The 14,307-nt window shown below is 56.3% G+C and overlaps 1 protein-coding gene across 1 annotated transcript in view; it reads right to left on the bottom strand.

Moving 5' to 3' along the window:
• Positions 1 to 4,327: 4,327 nt before the first annotated feature.
• The window catches only part of LOC101068579 (protein sidekick-2), a 134,141-nt gene continuing 124,161 nt past the window's right edge, over positions 4,328 to 14,307 (bottom strand). Inside the window, 14 exon segments of the mRNA XM_074084926.1 lie at positions 4,328 to 4,647; positions 4,650 to 4,752; positions 4,754 to 4,792; positions 4,794 to 4,838; positions 4,841 to 4,912; positions 7,814 to 7,943; positions 10,817 to 10,955; positions 11,690 to 11,830; positions 11,908 to 12,057; positions 12,060 to 12,071; positions 12,580 to 12,705; positions 12,789 to 12,950; positions 13,188 to 13,325; positions 14,185 to 14,307. The exon segment at positions 14,185 to 14,307 is cut by the window's right edge and continues 64 nt beyond it. Of these exon segments, the coding sequence (XP_073941027.1) occupies positions 4,427 to 4,647; positions 4,650 to 4,752; positions 4,754 to 4,792; positions 4,794 to 4,838; positions 4,841 to 4,912; positions 7,814 to 7,943; positions 10,817 to 10,955; positions 11,690 to 11,830; positions 11,908 to 12,057; positions 12,060 to 12,071; positions 12,580 to 12,705; positions 12,789 to 12,950; positions 13,188 to 13,325; positions 14,185 to 14,307 (1,601 nt within the window). The 3' untranslated portion in view covers positions 4,328 to 4,426.

The following is a 14,307-nucleotide window of genomic DNA, read 5'->3' as shown; positions in this document are numbered from 1 at the left end:
CAGATGCTGTCGTGGCCACACGGAGGAAATGAAAGAATTATGCTCTGCTAATGGCAAATTTGCTCCTATTCCTCTCTGAATATTAGCCAAATATAGCTGATTTTACCTCCATCCTGAGCCACCATTGTTTGATATTCATGTTAATTAAAGGTCCTGACGTGTTGATTATAATTCCTGTAAGCTGCTGCCGGGGTAATTATGGAAGATTTGTTGCTTTCTGCTGCAATTACTGACGTTTCCCGGATTACACGGAGAACGGCCTTTAATCTCCCGCAGCAGATAGTGAACCTACAGGACCGAGCTCGCCGCCAGGTCCCAGGGGGGAGGCCACGCAGACGTCGGGGCGAGGCCACGCGGGGGCAAGGCCACGCAGGGCGCCGGGGCGAGGTCACGCAGGGCGCAGGGGCGAGGCCCCGCAGGGCGAGGCCACGCAGGGCGAGGCCACGCAGGGGCGAGGTCACGCAGGGCGCAGGGGCGAGGCCACGCAGGGCGAGGCCACGCAGGGCGCAGGGGCGAGGTCACGCAGGGGCGAGGTCACGCAGGGCGCAGGGGCGGGGTCACGCAGGGGGCGAGGTCACGCAGGGGCGAGGTCACGCAGGGCGCAGGGGCCACGCAGGGCGCAGGGGCGAGGTCACGCAGCGGCGAGGCCCGCAGGGGCGAGGCCACGCAGGGGCGAGGTCACGCAGGGCGCAGGGGCGAGGCACGCAGGGCCAGGCCACGCAGCGGCGAGGCCACGCAGGGCGCAGGGGCGAGGCCACGCAGCGGCGAGGCCACGCAGGGGCGAGGCCACGCAGGGCGCAGGGGCGCGGTGGTCACGCAGGGCGCAGGGGCGAGGTCACGCAGGGCGCAGGGGCGAGGCCACGCAGGGCGAGGCCACGCAGCGGCGAGGCCACGCAGGGGCGAGGTCACGCAGGGCGCCGGGGCGAGGTCACGCAGGGCGCAGGGGCGAGGCCACGCAGGGCGAGGCCACGCAGCGGCGAGGCCACGCAGGGGCGAGGTCACGCAGGGGCGCAGGGGCGAGGCCACGCAGCGGCGAGGGCCACGCAGGGCGCAGGGGCGAGGCCACGCAGCGGCGAGGCCACGCAGGGGCGAGGCCACGCAGCGGCGAGGCACGCAGGGGCGAGGCCACGCAGGGGCGAGGTCACGCAGGGGCGAGGCCACGCAGGGCGCAGGGGCGAGGTCACGCAGGGGCGAGGCCACGCAGGGCGCAGGGGCGAGGCCCACGCAGGGGCGAGGCCACTTTTCCCGGCGACCGCTTCGTAATTATTATGTGACACCATGACGTCACTTTATGTGCGCCGTAAATGACGCCGTTGTCCGAATGCTAACTGAGCGCGCTACGTAGTTCACTCAGGGAATAGGGAATAGGGAATAGGGAATAGGGAAGGAGTGTGTGGAGTCGGAAACAGCCCCTGTCACCGGCATTAGAAGTGGCCCACCCCGAAGAGGGCCCCTCTTCCAGTCACTGCTTCCTTCTCTGTTACATAAGCCCCCCCCCACCCCCCAGGCTGGACGGGCTCCAGCCATGAAGTGGGACACGGCGGGTTCTGGACAACCCAGCGAGGATTAAAACCGCCGTCATTCATGTCGAAGGAGCTGCTGCCAGAACTACACAGAGCGAAGGGTTCTGCAGAAACCATCATCTTGTGCTCTGTCCCATCCAGGGCAGAACCAATCAGAACCACAGATGCCCCCCCCCCCATCCTCACCCCCACCCCTCAGTGATGCTCACCAACGAGGACAATTAAACTCCGAGCTTCCTTTGAACTGCACCTTCTGTCGGAATCTTTTCACACTCCTGGTTCTTAAAGCCCCCCCCCCCCAACGGGGACCACCAGCTCGCTCCATCCCCGGTTCCTGAGGGACGGAGAATGGGACGCGTGAGGAAAGGAACATTTCCCGTCTTTGATTTTCCTTTCTGTCTTTGTTGGTGTGAAAATTCCCATGTTTCCAGAGGCGGATTAGCAGGGTGGACGCGGCCGCTCTAATTCCCCATCCGGCCCCTCCCCTCTAATCTCCTCGCTCCTCTCGCCTGGGTGTTTTGCGGGTCCGACCCAGATCGACTTGACTGTGATCCAATTAGCAACCGACACCATCTGACGCTGTACATGTGCCGCTGTCACGCCAGGACGTGTCCGTGACTTTGTTTTAAGCGCCGACGCATTTCTTGCGCCTTAAACGGGCGTAAGTGTCACTTTATGTGCAGTTTAATGATTTAACGGGCCAATTAAGGCGGTTTAGTGGAGCAGAGAGCTGATGAGTGTTAGTTCTGGTGCGACGAGATGGACCTCTGTGTCCAGATAACAGGATTTAACAGCTGCTACACTGATCCAATTTATTTCTACTCTTACTAACAACACATTTCATTGCTTAATTAGTCCTGGACTCATCGCCTATATGTGTTTAAAGAAGACGTGTGTGAGGAGAACCGCGCTTAAAGGTCGGGTGGGTTTGGTGCCGGGTTTTATTCCTTCCTAGGAGTCGTGCTGCAGGAGCGGCCTGAACAGTTGGACGGCCGCCGTTTTTAACTTTTACCTGCTGACGCGTTAAGATGAGATCACACGCAAATATTGGCCTAATTAGTTTTGAAGCGCAAAGACTTTCCAGATACCACGTAGGTTTTCTGATCATAATCGCCCGTTTAGACATCAGAAACCTTCAAAAACAACCCTTGATTACATGCCACTAGCTTGTTAGCGCTACACAAACGCTCCTAATTAGCTTATGCTAATTGGCACCTGATGAGGTGTAAAGAATCGACTGTGCGTTTAGTTACTTGCTTTAACATATGCAAATACGGCTGTTGTAGCGGCTAATGTGCCGCTTCTCGCCGCCGCCATCTTGTTCGCTTTGCCGGGAAGAACACGAAGCAGAAGCGGCTAACATTCAAAAATAATTTATTTCAGAAATGTACCGTGATCATATATCCATTCATATTCTGCACGATGAGGTTTGTGTACAATGATATCACCCACAAAGAAAAGGGAAAAAAAAAAGCATTTTTTCTTCTTTATTCTGAACTATGGAAACAAGTATCACACCACTGAGTCTTCGATATAGCATAGCAAGCGCGGCCCCTGCGGCGGCGTTTCCACGGGCACACGAGGCTGCACTCACACCGGGGCCAGCTGTTCCATACCGACCCAACCCCGCGACCCCCCCCCCCCCGCCGACCCGTACGCCACCATGGTGACCACGGCGATGGCCAGGAAGGGGGATTTGCATGGCTCATACGCCATGATGATCACCGTTCACGTACGTGTACTGTGCTTGTGCTTATGGGCGCAGGTGCACTCGCTCCTACCCAACGATCCGGACTTCAGGGGCAAACGTGGTCGGACTCGGGACGCCTGCCCGGTGTGAGTGCGCCCGCGTATCTCCTCATCACGCCACAGCACGGAGAAGCTGCTCCCGTGTGAATGGACGCACCGTCGATGTGTGAACATTAGCATCTGGGACAGGACGGTCGCGCCTGAAGAGTGTTGATAACGCCGAACGGAAGGAGATAAAGCAGCAGGGGCAGGAAGAAGGGCTCCTCCAGCCCAGCTGAGCTCCACAGCGCTGCAGTAGACGTATATGCAGGATGAGTGGCGCCAAAAAAAAAACACAACTTAAATGCAAATTTATTCACAGCCTGCTGTCTGTCCGGATCAGGAGACGGCTCTGGGCGTGAGGACGGCCGCTCCCGGGCCGCGGTGGAGGGCTCGCTCCCGCTCTGAGCCAGATATAAATAATTGTTTCCATGTCAAGGCAGCTTCGATCCACTGAAACACACTCACAGACGGACAAACACTTTGATTTTGGACAGATATACACTCATTTCATATATCTGCACCCCCCCCCCCCCCCCCCTCCCAAAGCTGTCTCACATCCGACCCCTCTGGGGCCAAACGGCGTCCCTGCGACGGGGTCGGCGAGACGATCCCATGAAAGCTGTCGATTGTTTCACCAAGGTCCATTTTTATTCTCTTCCGAGCTTGCGAAATTTGTTGGATTCGGCGTGAATCCCACACGTCTCTCACGTCTGCCTTCGTTTTTTCTTTTTTCTTTTTTTTTTACATCCAGTCAGGCTCCGTCGGCGCCGCTTCCGCACGGACGCGGTTTTGTTTTCCTGCCCGACGCCGATGCCGTTGCTGGATATATATATACTGATATATACTTGTGACCTGTACAAAATCAGAGTTTATTCATTGAATGCAACTAAAAAAAAATGTAACACTAATTGGTGGAGCTAGCCTTGCGAACCAGTCAAATTAAAGGGATCGGAGGTTGCTGGGGTAAAGTCAGTCTACGCTGGCAAACCGGGAACATGACGAAGAAAAAGGGCTAGTGTGTAAACCTTTAATCAGCCGTCCGAGCTGACAAACTGCATCTCTTTAAATAAATGGGGAAATGACTTAGAATTAGCTGCTTGTTGTGTTTCCCTTTAACACGAGCCGGTCGGGTATTGGTATTTCAGGTTTTTTCTGTTTTTCCCCACATTGTTCACACAAAAGAGGAGAAAACCAGCGATCGGGGCCCTGGAGCCGGGGGCCAGGCTGCTGGGGGGCCTGTACAGGGTGCTTTGCTGGCTGGGAGTGCTGGAGCTCTGCTGGGAGGGGTGTGGGAGTCCGGCTACCTTGGGCCTGAACAAGCTGCTCTGGCCTGCGGTTGGCCCGGGCCTTGCTGGGGCTGGGGGCTGGGCGAGCTCAGCTGGGGCGGGCAGCGGCGGTAGAGCGGCCAGCGCGGCGGGGCGCAGTGATCCGGATCGCCGGGACTCGGACTCGGTGTAGCTGTACGCCTGTGCCCGGGATTATGCCTTTCTGCTGGCGCCTCCAGGAGTTGTAGTAGGTCGGGGTCACTGATTGTAGTGGTTGACGAAGGAGTGGGTCTTCTGCCGGTTGGGGTCCACTTCGTACTCGCTGTCGCTGCCCTGTGACCAAAGGACAGATAATAAGAAGAGGAGCAACAATCCCAAACTGGCCCGAATCACCTGATTACCATCAGCCAAAGCAGCGCCCACTTTGGCTGATGGTCACTGGATCATTTCCCAAGAGAATGAGCTCCTTCAGAGCAGGACTGCCGATAATCGTGGCCGTCTCGTGGCTCTTGCCCCCGCGCACATTATCGGACAGAAGTAAAATGGCTGCGGGCCCACGCTGGAGGACGCGGCGCAGCCCTCATGCTGGGTATTACGCTGCACATATGTCACGCATATGCTGCTATACTCAGATTTCCTTCAATCTGCTCCTCCGTCCCCGCTGGGAAAGCTACGCGCTCCATAAGAAGACATGGAGCGGAAGCCAGCTCTCGCTTCTGCAAGTCGTGGCGTAACAAGAGGTTAGCGCACGTGTGGAGGCTCCTCCAGGCCAGTGGGAGGGTGTGTGGACACGTCCAGCACATCTGGCTTCAATCCGGTTCCTCTGCTGCTTCGATGACGTAATGACAGGAGTCGGAATAGATGCTAGCCCTCGCGGATCGTGAACACAAAGTCGGGATGACCTCACGCTGAAAGAATCAGCGTTCTGCGCGTTAGAAGGAAGAGCGAGTGCAGACGGTGGAGCTTTAGCTCACATCACGTCTTTAAACCCACCTGGAGGATCTAAGAGAGAAACGCACTGCTTGATGACGCCTGATCTGCCTCTGGGGGCATCACGGCCCATGAAGCGGCTCTTCAAATCCTGGCGAGTTAATTACTGGCGCTAAACGCCGTGAAGGAAGCCGACTGGTGGCAGCGCTGCCCCTCAGCCTCGGGGGAATCGCCAGCACCTGATTCCTCCCAGGTTTCCAACACCAATTATTGGGCATTTTACATCATTATTATGTTAAATCAGACAGGAAAACAGATTAGAAATCGGCCCAATTAACAGCAGAAACCTCTTCACAGGAGCCGTCAGCGAGACCGAGCTGGCAGGAGTTGATGTTTGTATTTGCTAAGAACGTGGCGAGGACGACGACGGGTGGATGTGCATCAAATGCGGAAAAATGGAGCTTATGGAGATCACTTGGCCGCTGCTGGTGTTCCGGCGTCCAAGTTAAAGCAAGTTTGACTTCATCTCAAAGACTTCATATGCAGGATGATGGAGCTGCTACTGTTTCAGGCTTTCTCTCCAAAAACCCAGATCCCCTCCCCCACCTGAAACGTACACGTTTCCACAGAGTGGGTCAGTCCTTTGTCCTCTGGTTATGGATTATTGTGAAGAGGATAGGGGGGGGGGGGGGGGGCTGTCTGTGTTCCTCTCGTTGATGAAGCCAACACAGCAGGGGGTCCCCGGCAACAAACAATGATGGTGAACATGTGGGTTTGTGAGGGATCAAAAAGCCTGAAGACATTTTTGTGGCGAAACCAGGAAGTGGAGGAGACGCTGTGTCCTCGTCCCTAACATTTACTCTAACGGGGACGGCGTGTCCAACGAATAAAAATAAACTATTTGCAATTTTTCTGGGTGACGTCATGTTAAAGGAACGCTGTAAAATTCTCCAGCCAAAATTTCGGAAAACTAGAGGGATAGAAGGAAGCAGGGAGGACGTCCAGAAGAGGAGGAGGGATTTTTCTTTCCCTGTGCACAGAAGGCGAGAGCTTCATGTACTGACTCAGAGATGAGATCATCCGTCTCCAACTGGTTCGGGCCTATAATGACACACAAAGGCGAAGGCAACCTTGGAAAATGAGAGTCTGTTCTCCAAAGGGAATAAAGTCAATATCTGCAGGAGAGAGGAGCAGTAATGGCGGCACTTTTACAGAGCCGAGTCGATGCTGGAGCCTTCCAAAAATCTCCTCACACAATAGTCGACGTACACATGCCGGAGGAGGGATGAAAGAGGAACGACGGCACGATGACGGATTTCCACTTAATAAACCTTCAGAGAGAATTCCTGGATCTCTCACTTGCTCCGCGGGGGGGCAGAGACTGAGGCCTATCAGGGGCCTGCAGAGGAGCCGGCAGAGGAGCCTCTGGGTGTGCAGCTGAAGGAGGGAGTTTTAGCAATGAAGGCTAAAGAAGTGAAAAAGATGTGCAAAAATCCCAAATTCCTCCTTTATGTGGGTGTTGTCGTGCTGCGGAAGCTCCTGTCTGTTGTGAGGAGATTTCCATTCCATCTTCCAGGCAGGGCCGGGTCCCGATAAGGCCGGGTGGGGACAAAGTTCCAGCTGTTTGCAATTCCACAGAGAGGGAGCCAGTTGAGAGATGCACGGGGATAATCTGGGAAATGCCTGAAGAATTCCTGGATGAAAGAAATCTGTAAAGAAGCCTGTAAATGAGGGGAAGAACACGACCACATCCCCCCCAGATGCTTTCATCTGACGGGGATCAAAGCCAAAGTGAAACCGCAGAGCTGCGGGAGGGGCGGGGGCATAAACCGAAGACACCGGGGCAAGTAGACATCAGCGACAGCAGGAATCAGGCTACAAACCTAAAGGTGCAGGAAATGTTCTTCCTGATCAGATCCACAGGCAGAATGATTATTCAGAACATCAGCAGCTCCCCGACGTGTCCCGTCTCGTTCCGCGTCAATCTTTATTCCCCCCGACAGCTCGAATGTTGAGTTTCGGCGCCACGTTGGGCCTTGACGGACCAGCCTGGACCCTCTAGCTGAGAAGGCCCGGGCAGTCTGGCTAGTTCTGTCTGCTTCTTTCTGTTTGGGTTTAAATCTGCTCACGGAGGAGCCGAAGCACGACCCCGGCCTGGCTGCGTTCCAGCTCTTTGACTCTCGCTAATGGCGATAAGCGGCACCACAGAAGAAGAGCCAGGGCAGAAATGGTGTAACCAGCGGTGAACGCCGCGAGCAGCCGAAGAGAAGAGGAGCGTTTAGAAGAGAGGAGTCGTTACCGCACCTGAGAGTCCGAGATCTCGGAGGGTTTCTCGGTCAGGCTGCTGCTCTCCGCCGGGATCAGGTCGTTGTACTTGGTGCTGACGTCCTCGTCTGAGTAATGGAGGCTGCCTGGACTGGGCCTGGGAGGAGATCTGAGGAGAAGAGCAGAACCGTTCTGGCCTCATTCAGCGAATTCCACACATCCAGATTTACGGGATCATCCTGACATTTACCAGAGTGGTGAGCTCAGGCTGGATTCTGCGGTTCTGAGATTTAGCGGACTGCGTTTTTATGGCTTTAGTGGCTGCAAATGTGTTTGCTGATGTTGTTCTCTGCCTCAACGGCAACAATATTGACGACCACTGAACGTCGTTAGCATCTTAGTAAAGCAGCAAGAGCGAACAGAGCACTCGGCATCTTCAGTTCCAGCCGGGACTGTTACGCAACATCCCTCATGTTCCATTTTTCTGCGGCAGAAATGGACTTTTCCTGTTCAGCCTGGGACTTCAAGACTCAGCCTGGAGCTGTGTTACTTCCGTGCAGGTTCTGTAAACGGCCCTCCTGGTTGTGTGCTTGGCCTCGGCGCTCCCGCGGGGCCACGTGGCGCTGCTGCGCTGTCCTTGCTAATCTTGCACGCTTAACATCCGGACTCACTTATTTAAAATTTGCAGCTGATTAACGGTATTACAAAGGGTACAGCGACGGACCTTTAATGTCTCTTTAGCATACTCGTGTTCTTTCAGTCTAATTTGCACCCATGAGGCATCCGAGCGCTGTTAAGTCAGAACGCTGACATCAAATGAGTGTGTCCAGAGTCTTTACGGTATAATAGAGTTCTCCCTCACGCCTGACATGATGGCGTTGGTCTGTGGCGGCCTGCAGCGCCACGAGGGTCACGGGACTCTCAGGAGATAGCCGCCTATCGCCTCCTCCTGGAGATGTCAGACCCTTGTGACTGAGTTATAAAGTGAGGTCTTGGGGGCTCCGGGGGTCGTGGGCCAAACGGCCACCCGAGGACCGGCTCTGACAAATGTTATCGGGGCGTCTGTGAGTGATGGCGTGGGCCGAGCTGTCAGCGGCGAGGCGCAGGGGTCGGATTTGAAGGGCGTGAGTGATCCAGCGGAGGGAGGAGCCTTCAGGGGGAGCGGGAGCGGGGCGGAGGGGAGGTGGCGAGCTAACCTGAAGGCTGGGAGTCAACGGGACCAGCGGGTTACATGAAGCAAAGGAACGCCGGTATAACAGAGAGCTTCGTTAACGCGGAGATGATCGAGCTCCCGCGGCGATGAGATAGTTAGGGAAGCTTCCTGAGGTGCGTCCTGATGTGGCGACGCTCGCTGCCATGTTGTGATTGAGAAGCCGCAGTTTGGACGCGCGTCACAACGATGACGGGAGCTCGTAAACGCTCCGGGTTTTATGGGATATTAATAGAGTTGCTGGGATGAGCTGAAGTGCTGACGACGCGGGAGTCAAAGTGACCGGAAAATGCCGCGCAACCCCGCTTTTAACAACGTATTTACATGAATTTTTAAAAATAATCGCGACGCAAACCCCCCAGCAGAGATAAGGACATCAGAGCCCACCCCTCATGGCAGCTCAGACTCCCCATCAACACTTTATTTCCCCAAAGGACGTTCCGACGTGACCTTTCCAACGAGCATTCCTCAGCAGCTCCGGCGGCGAGCCCCTTCATTACACGGCAGGACAAAGAGCTGAGGAGGTGTGAAGGGACGCTACGGAGAGCCCGCTGGGACATTATGATAAACTGCCTGCTTGGGAACGCCGGAGGAGCTCAGCCCACTTACACCTCTTCTTCTCCGCTCTCACGCACGTTTGAGGAAGGTGCAAATTATTTATCAGCCCTCTCGCTAAGAGGAGGCTCCACTTAATCGTCTCGGGGCGGAAGAGCCGGTCTGCGGGGGGGGGGGGGAGAACCGGGGGAGGTGAAATCAAACCTGCCCCTGGTCTTTGCTTGTTACCAGGCTCTCCGGCTGCTCTGGGGAACCTGGACCTGCGTGACTGTGCTGACTCAGCTTAGTCAGAACTTAGTGTCCAGCAGAGGGCGACAGATTGACTTCAAGTCTATATTGAGGTGCTGAAGATCAGGCAGATCAGGAAGCCTGGAGTGGGCCGAAATGAGCCGTGCTGATTTCCCGGAGATGCCGATTGATTTTCCGGTCGTGCATATTTGCCCCCGTGTTTAACTCCTGACAAATTATGTCCACGAGAGATAATCTCCCTCAGAAAGTCGTCCGCAAATGTCATTTTCGTTCCGACACGGCTCCGACTTAGAGCCAATACAGCGGGATTAAGCAGATGTTTGATTTCCGATCCCGGAGTCGGGAAGAGGACTCCATCCTGTCTGAGCCCGTAGATCAAGATGTGGCATTAATCTCTAATCGGAGGCTCAGGTGTTGGGATTTGGCTTCCCGGGCTGAGCTCGGAGATTACCGATTCTCAACGCACATCGGCGCGTTCTTCCACTCCGACTTCGGAGCAGAAAAGCAGAGCCCGGAATCTCCTGGTGGACCCGGACCTGCGTCGAGACGAGAGGAACACGATCCGTTCCCTCCCCGTCTCTTTTCAAACCACAAACCAGCCGTAACGTCATATCTGCCGTATTTAGATTCCCCCCTAAAGCCGCGCTAATGATGAGCTGCTCAGCACGCTCAGCAGAACCCGGGCCGGACCGGCTCCCTGCAGGGTTCTGATCACAGGTGTCAGTCAGAGTGATTGGCTTGAGCCAAGGTCACGCTCTCGGCAGCGTGCACATTTTACTGCCAGCAGAGACCCAACGAGCTCATTAGAGGAGGATTCACGACCGACTCCGGCGCCGCTTCTGAACCGAACCAAGGACGGAAGCGGGTTTTTCCACACACATTAGCTGGAGTTCTACACGGGAGCCGTGGCTTCATAGTTTCAAGATTTGCTAATTAGGTTGTGAAGTTACTGTCAAACATGCTAATCAGCGCCGGGTGTTTGACCCCCCCACACACACACACCCCCCCACCGTCCCCGCAGCACCGACCTGGTGTAGACGCCGTTCTTCCGACAGAAAGAGTTCTTCACAGACAGCCGTCGGTTGTTGAGCTCCAGGGTGGGGAAGCGGCCTTCGTCCAGGCTGACCATGTCCCCGTGGGTCAGCGCGTTGCAGCTGGACTTGTTGCCTGGACAAACGTGCAGAGACACTGTGTGACCACAGGCCGGACACACAGCCGGGTTAGTGCTGGGGAGGGACAGCTCACGTTTACATGCTGATAATCCCCCCGACCCGTCGGACCTCTGACACCTTGTTTCCCCCGTTCCACCTGAAGACGGCGGCGAGCGGGCGCGAGGACGCGGGCGATAAATCAGACGCTTTAAAAGAAACGCGCGCACGTTTCCCCCATGCCGAGATTAATGGCGGGGGGGGGGGGGGGGGGGGGGGGGGGGGGGGCTGTTGCTCGCCATGTTGCCAGGTTGGAAGATTTAAGGCTCATAGGCAGGCCGGGACGTCCGTGGTGGCTCCGGGGCAGGCGGGGGTCAATTGGTGGTTACGCAAACACGCAAAGAGAGAGAGAGACGACTGGGTCGGACCAGTGGCCCAGGCCGGGTTCCGGGGGGGGGGGGGGGCGGGGGGGAGTTCTGAGAGCGTCTTTGTGTTGGAGTGAGAAGGAACTCTTGTTTTTCTCCACTGTCATTCAGAGAGATGGGCAGTGACCCGCGGGGATGCCCCCCCACCCCCCACCGAGCCGGGCAGGAGTGCTGAGCTGTGGGAAATACCCGCTGATGTCAGGACTGCTCTGAATTGTGTGCCCCCACCCCCACTGCCCCCCCCCCCGTGAGCCCGTTGCTCCGTTCGTTCTGACATCAAAGCTACTTCCTGTTTAGCTCCCGCCGCGACCCGATTGGTCCAACTCACCGGATTCTGACTTCTTGGCGTATTTCTTGCTCTGTCCTCTGATGATGAGGATGAAAACCAGCAGCAGGATGAAGATGAGGCCCACCAAGGCCACCACCACCAGGAACCACCACTCCTCGTAGAACGGCGCCACTTTTTGGGCTGCGGGGAAAAACGAGCACGGTCGGAACGGCCGGTCGGCCATTTTGAACCGGGAACGTCGGGGACGGGTGACTCACCGGAGACGGGAGGGGAAGGCAGGCTGGGGGAACCGTAGCCGTAGTCGTTGACTGCGATGACCCGGAAGTCGTACGTGACCCCTTGCTTCAGGATGTCCAAGTTGAACGTGTGTGATGTCACTTCCTTGGGGATGTCCTTGATGAGGATATCCACAATCCCTCATCTGAAAGAGTTGAAACGGGATTTTATGGGAGCAGCATGTGATCCAGTATCAGAGGCTCTTTATTGATCGGGCCGCTCCGCTGATCGGTGCCCGTGAGCCGGCGCCGCGCTCCATCCGTCATGGCGAGACGGGCTAATGTAATTAAAATGATCACGCCGTTAAAGCGGAGGCCCTCGTGCAGACTGAAGTTCTTTCTGTTAACAAACACTTGGAGCGATTCAATAACTCCGTTTTCGCTCAAACGGGGCGAAACGGTCCCTCCCCCGCGCGTCACATCCCATCCATCACGCCGCCGTCCCCGCCGGCGCCTGTCAATCACAGCTCCGAGCAGACGGCAGATGTCTGAGGTGCGGCGTCTGCGATCAATAACCCATTAAAGCGGCGGCGACACCGACGCCGCGGCGACAGATGTTGACACTTTACACCTCGCGTTCATTCGTCAAAGCGTCAGGAGAGCCGGCGGCGGGCGGCGTTTACGGCTTCATCATCTGGGCGTGTCTCTACGCACCTGAAGGCCTGGCCTCGATCACGTAGCGCGTGATGGGAGCGCGCCCGGGATCGCCGCTGCTCCAGTGGATGGTCAGCGCCGTCCCGTAGCGCGTGATGAAGGGCTCACCGGGGGGTCCTGGGGCTCCTGCGGGATAGAGGCTAAGGTTATCATCCAGACGGGGGGGGTCACGCCCCCACCGGCACGGGGAGGACAGCCGTGGCCGCTACCTTCCCCCGGGCCCGTGGTGATGTTGGCCTCCACTTCGGGCCCATGCACGAAGGTTTTGGCCCGGATGCGGAAGTTGTAGGTGACGCCGTCGGCCAGATCCCGGAGCTTCAGCCAGAGGGGGCCGCTCCCCTTCACGTCCACCATCACCATCCTACTGACCCCTGGGGGGGAGGGGGAGTCAAGACATTCGGGACAGGCCACTGAGGACTCTGGACAGACAAATCACATTTAGAGCAGTGTGCCGACACACACACACACACACACACACACACAGTGGTGGATTAATGGTAGCGAATCAGGGTTGTTGTGGTCACGACTCGTTCAGGATCGTTTTAAACCCTTAAATTCCTTTTACTTCCGTCCGGATCAGCATATTCCCATGAGTGGCGGCGGCTCACCGTCGACCGGCGTGCAGGGCTCGTACACCAGGCGGTAGCCGTCGATGATGCCGTTGGGGAAGGTGGGCTCGCCCCAGGACACGTTGACCGAGGTGGTGGTCAGCTCGCTGAAGGGAATGAAGCTGGGAGCACTGGGAGCTGCCACACAGAGGGGGGGGGGGGCACAATTGAACATGCTGACAGAGGTCGAGTGTCGTCCCACTGACAGATGTTGGACACATCTGCTCCTGAAGCCACAGACACAACCTGCAATCACCCCCGGGACCACGCAGAGAGGCGGTTCTTGTACAAGGAGGGGTTTTGTTTTAGTCCTAATCTGGTCTCATCTTTAAAACGAGCAGACTAATGTAGGACGGAATAAAGGGTGAAAGCTAGCTGTTATCCAAGCGGATCCTTTGTTCTCCGCAGAAGTCAGAGCCGGAATGGTGAAATTCTCACGGCTCAATAGCTGTTATTCTTCTGCTGCAAAGTTGCTGAGTTGGAGCGGAGACGCTTCCAGAAGACAAAGGCCCTTTGTGTGGCGAGCCGGGATAACTAACTAACTCAACGGCGTTCCTCCTTCCTCCCGCTCTCGGCCTGTCATCCCAGCTGCCACTAGCTTGTTTTTCTTCCTGTGCGCGTGGACAGAAAACACCGGGAACCTTGAGAGAGAGCTGAAAGCAAGAGGGTCGGGGCCGCTTGGCTGTGGACGGGGGCTGATTTTACAAATGAAACACGATATTTAGGGTTTAAAGTTTGCTGATTAGGGACTTATGCTCAGCGTGATGCTCTGCTAACATCGCCTGGCACGCTGACAGCCCTGATTAGCATCATCCTCACCATTAATTCTTTCCTCGCGGTTGAGTCATCCACGTTGGGAAAAACTCTTGGGCTTCTCCCAGCTAACACCAGCGCTGCCACCCCCACCAGCACACAAATATATCTGCTCATATTCAGGCGATATGTTCCACTTAAATCTCTGGAATAGCTATACTTGTGGGTACCGATGGCTGACTACCTGCTTGCTGGGTGCGTCCCCTGGTGGGCGGGCTGCGTGGGCCGTCCCCAGCCGCGTTGAAAGGGGCCACGCTGATCATGTAGGTGGTGTAACCGGTCAGGTTCTTCAGCTTCACCCCCCCTT

This window comes from Takifugu rubripes, chromosome 1 (assembly GCF_901000725.2).
Source record: "Takifugu rubripes chromosome 1, fTakRub1.2, whole genome shotgun sequence".
In the NCBI taxonomy this organism is placed as follows: domain Eukaryota; kingdom Metazoa; phylum Chordata; class Actinopteri; order Tetraodontiformes; family Tetraodontidae; genus Takifugu; species Takifugu rubripes.
Note: the sequence above shows the minus strand (reverse complement) of the source record. Positions and strands in the feature narration are given on the sequence as shown.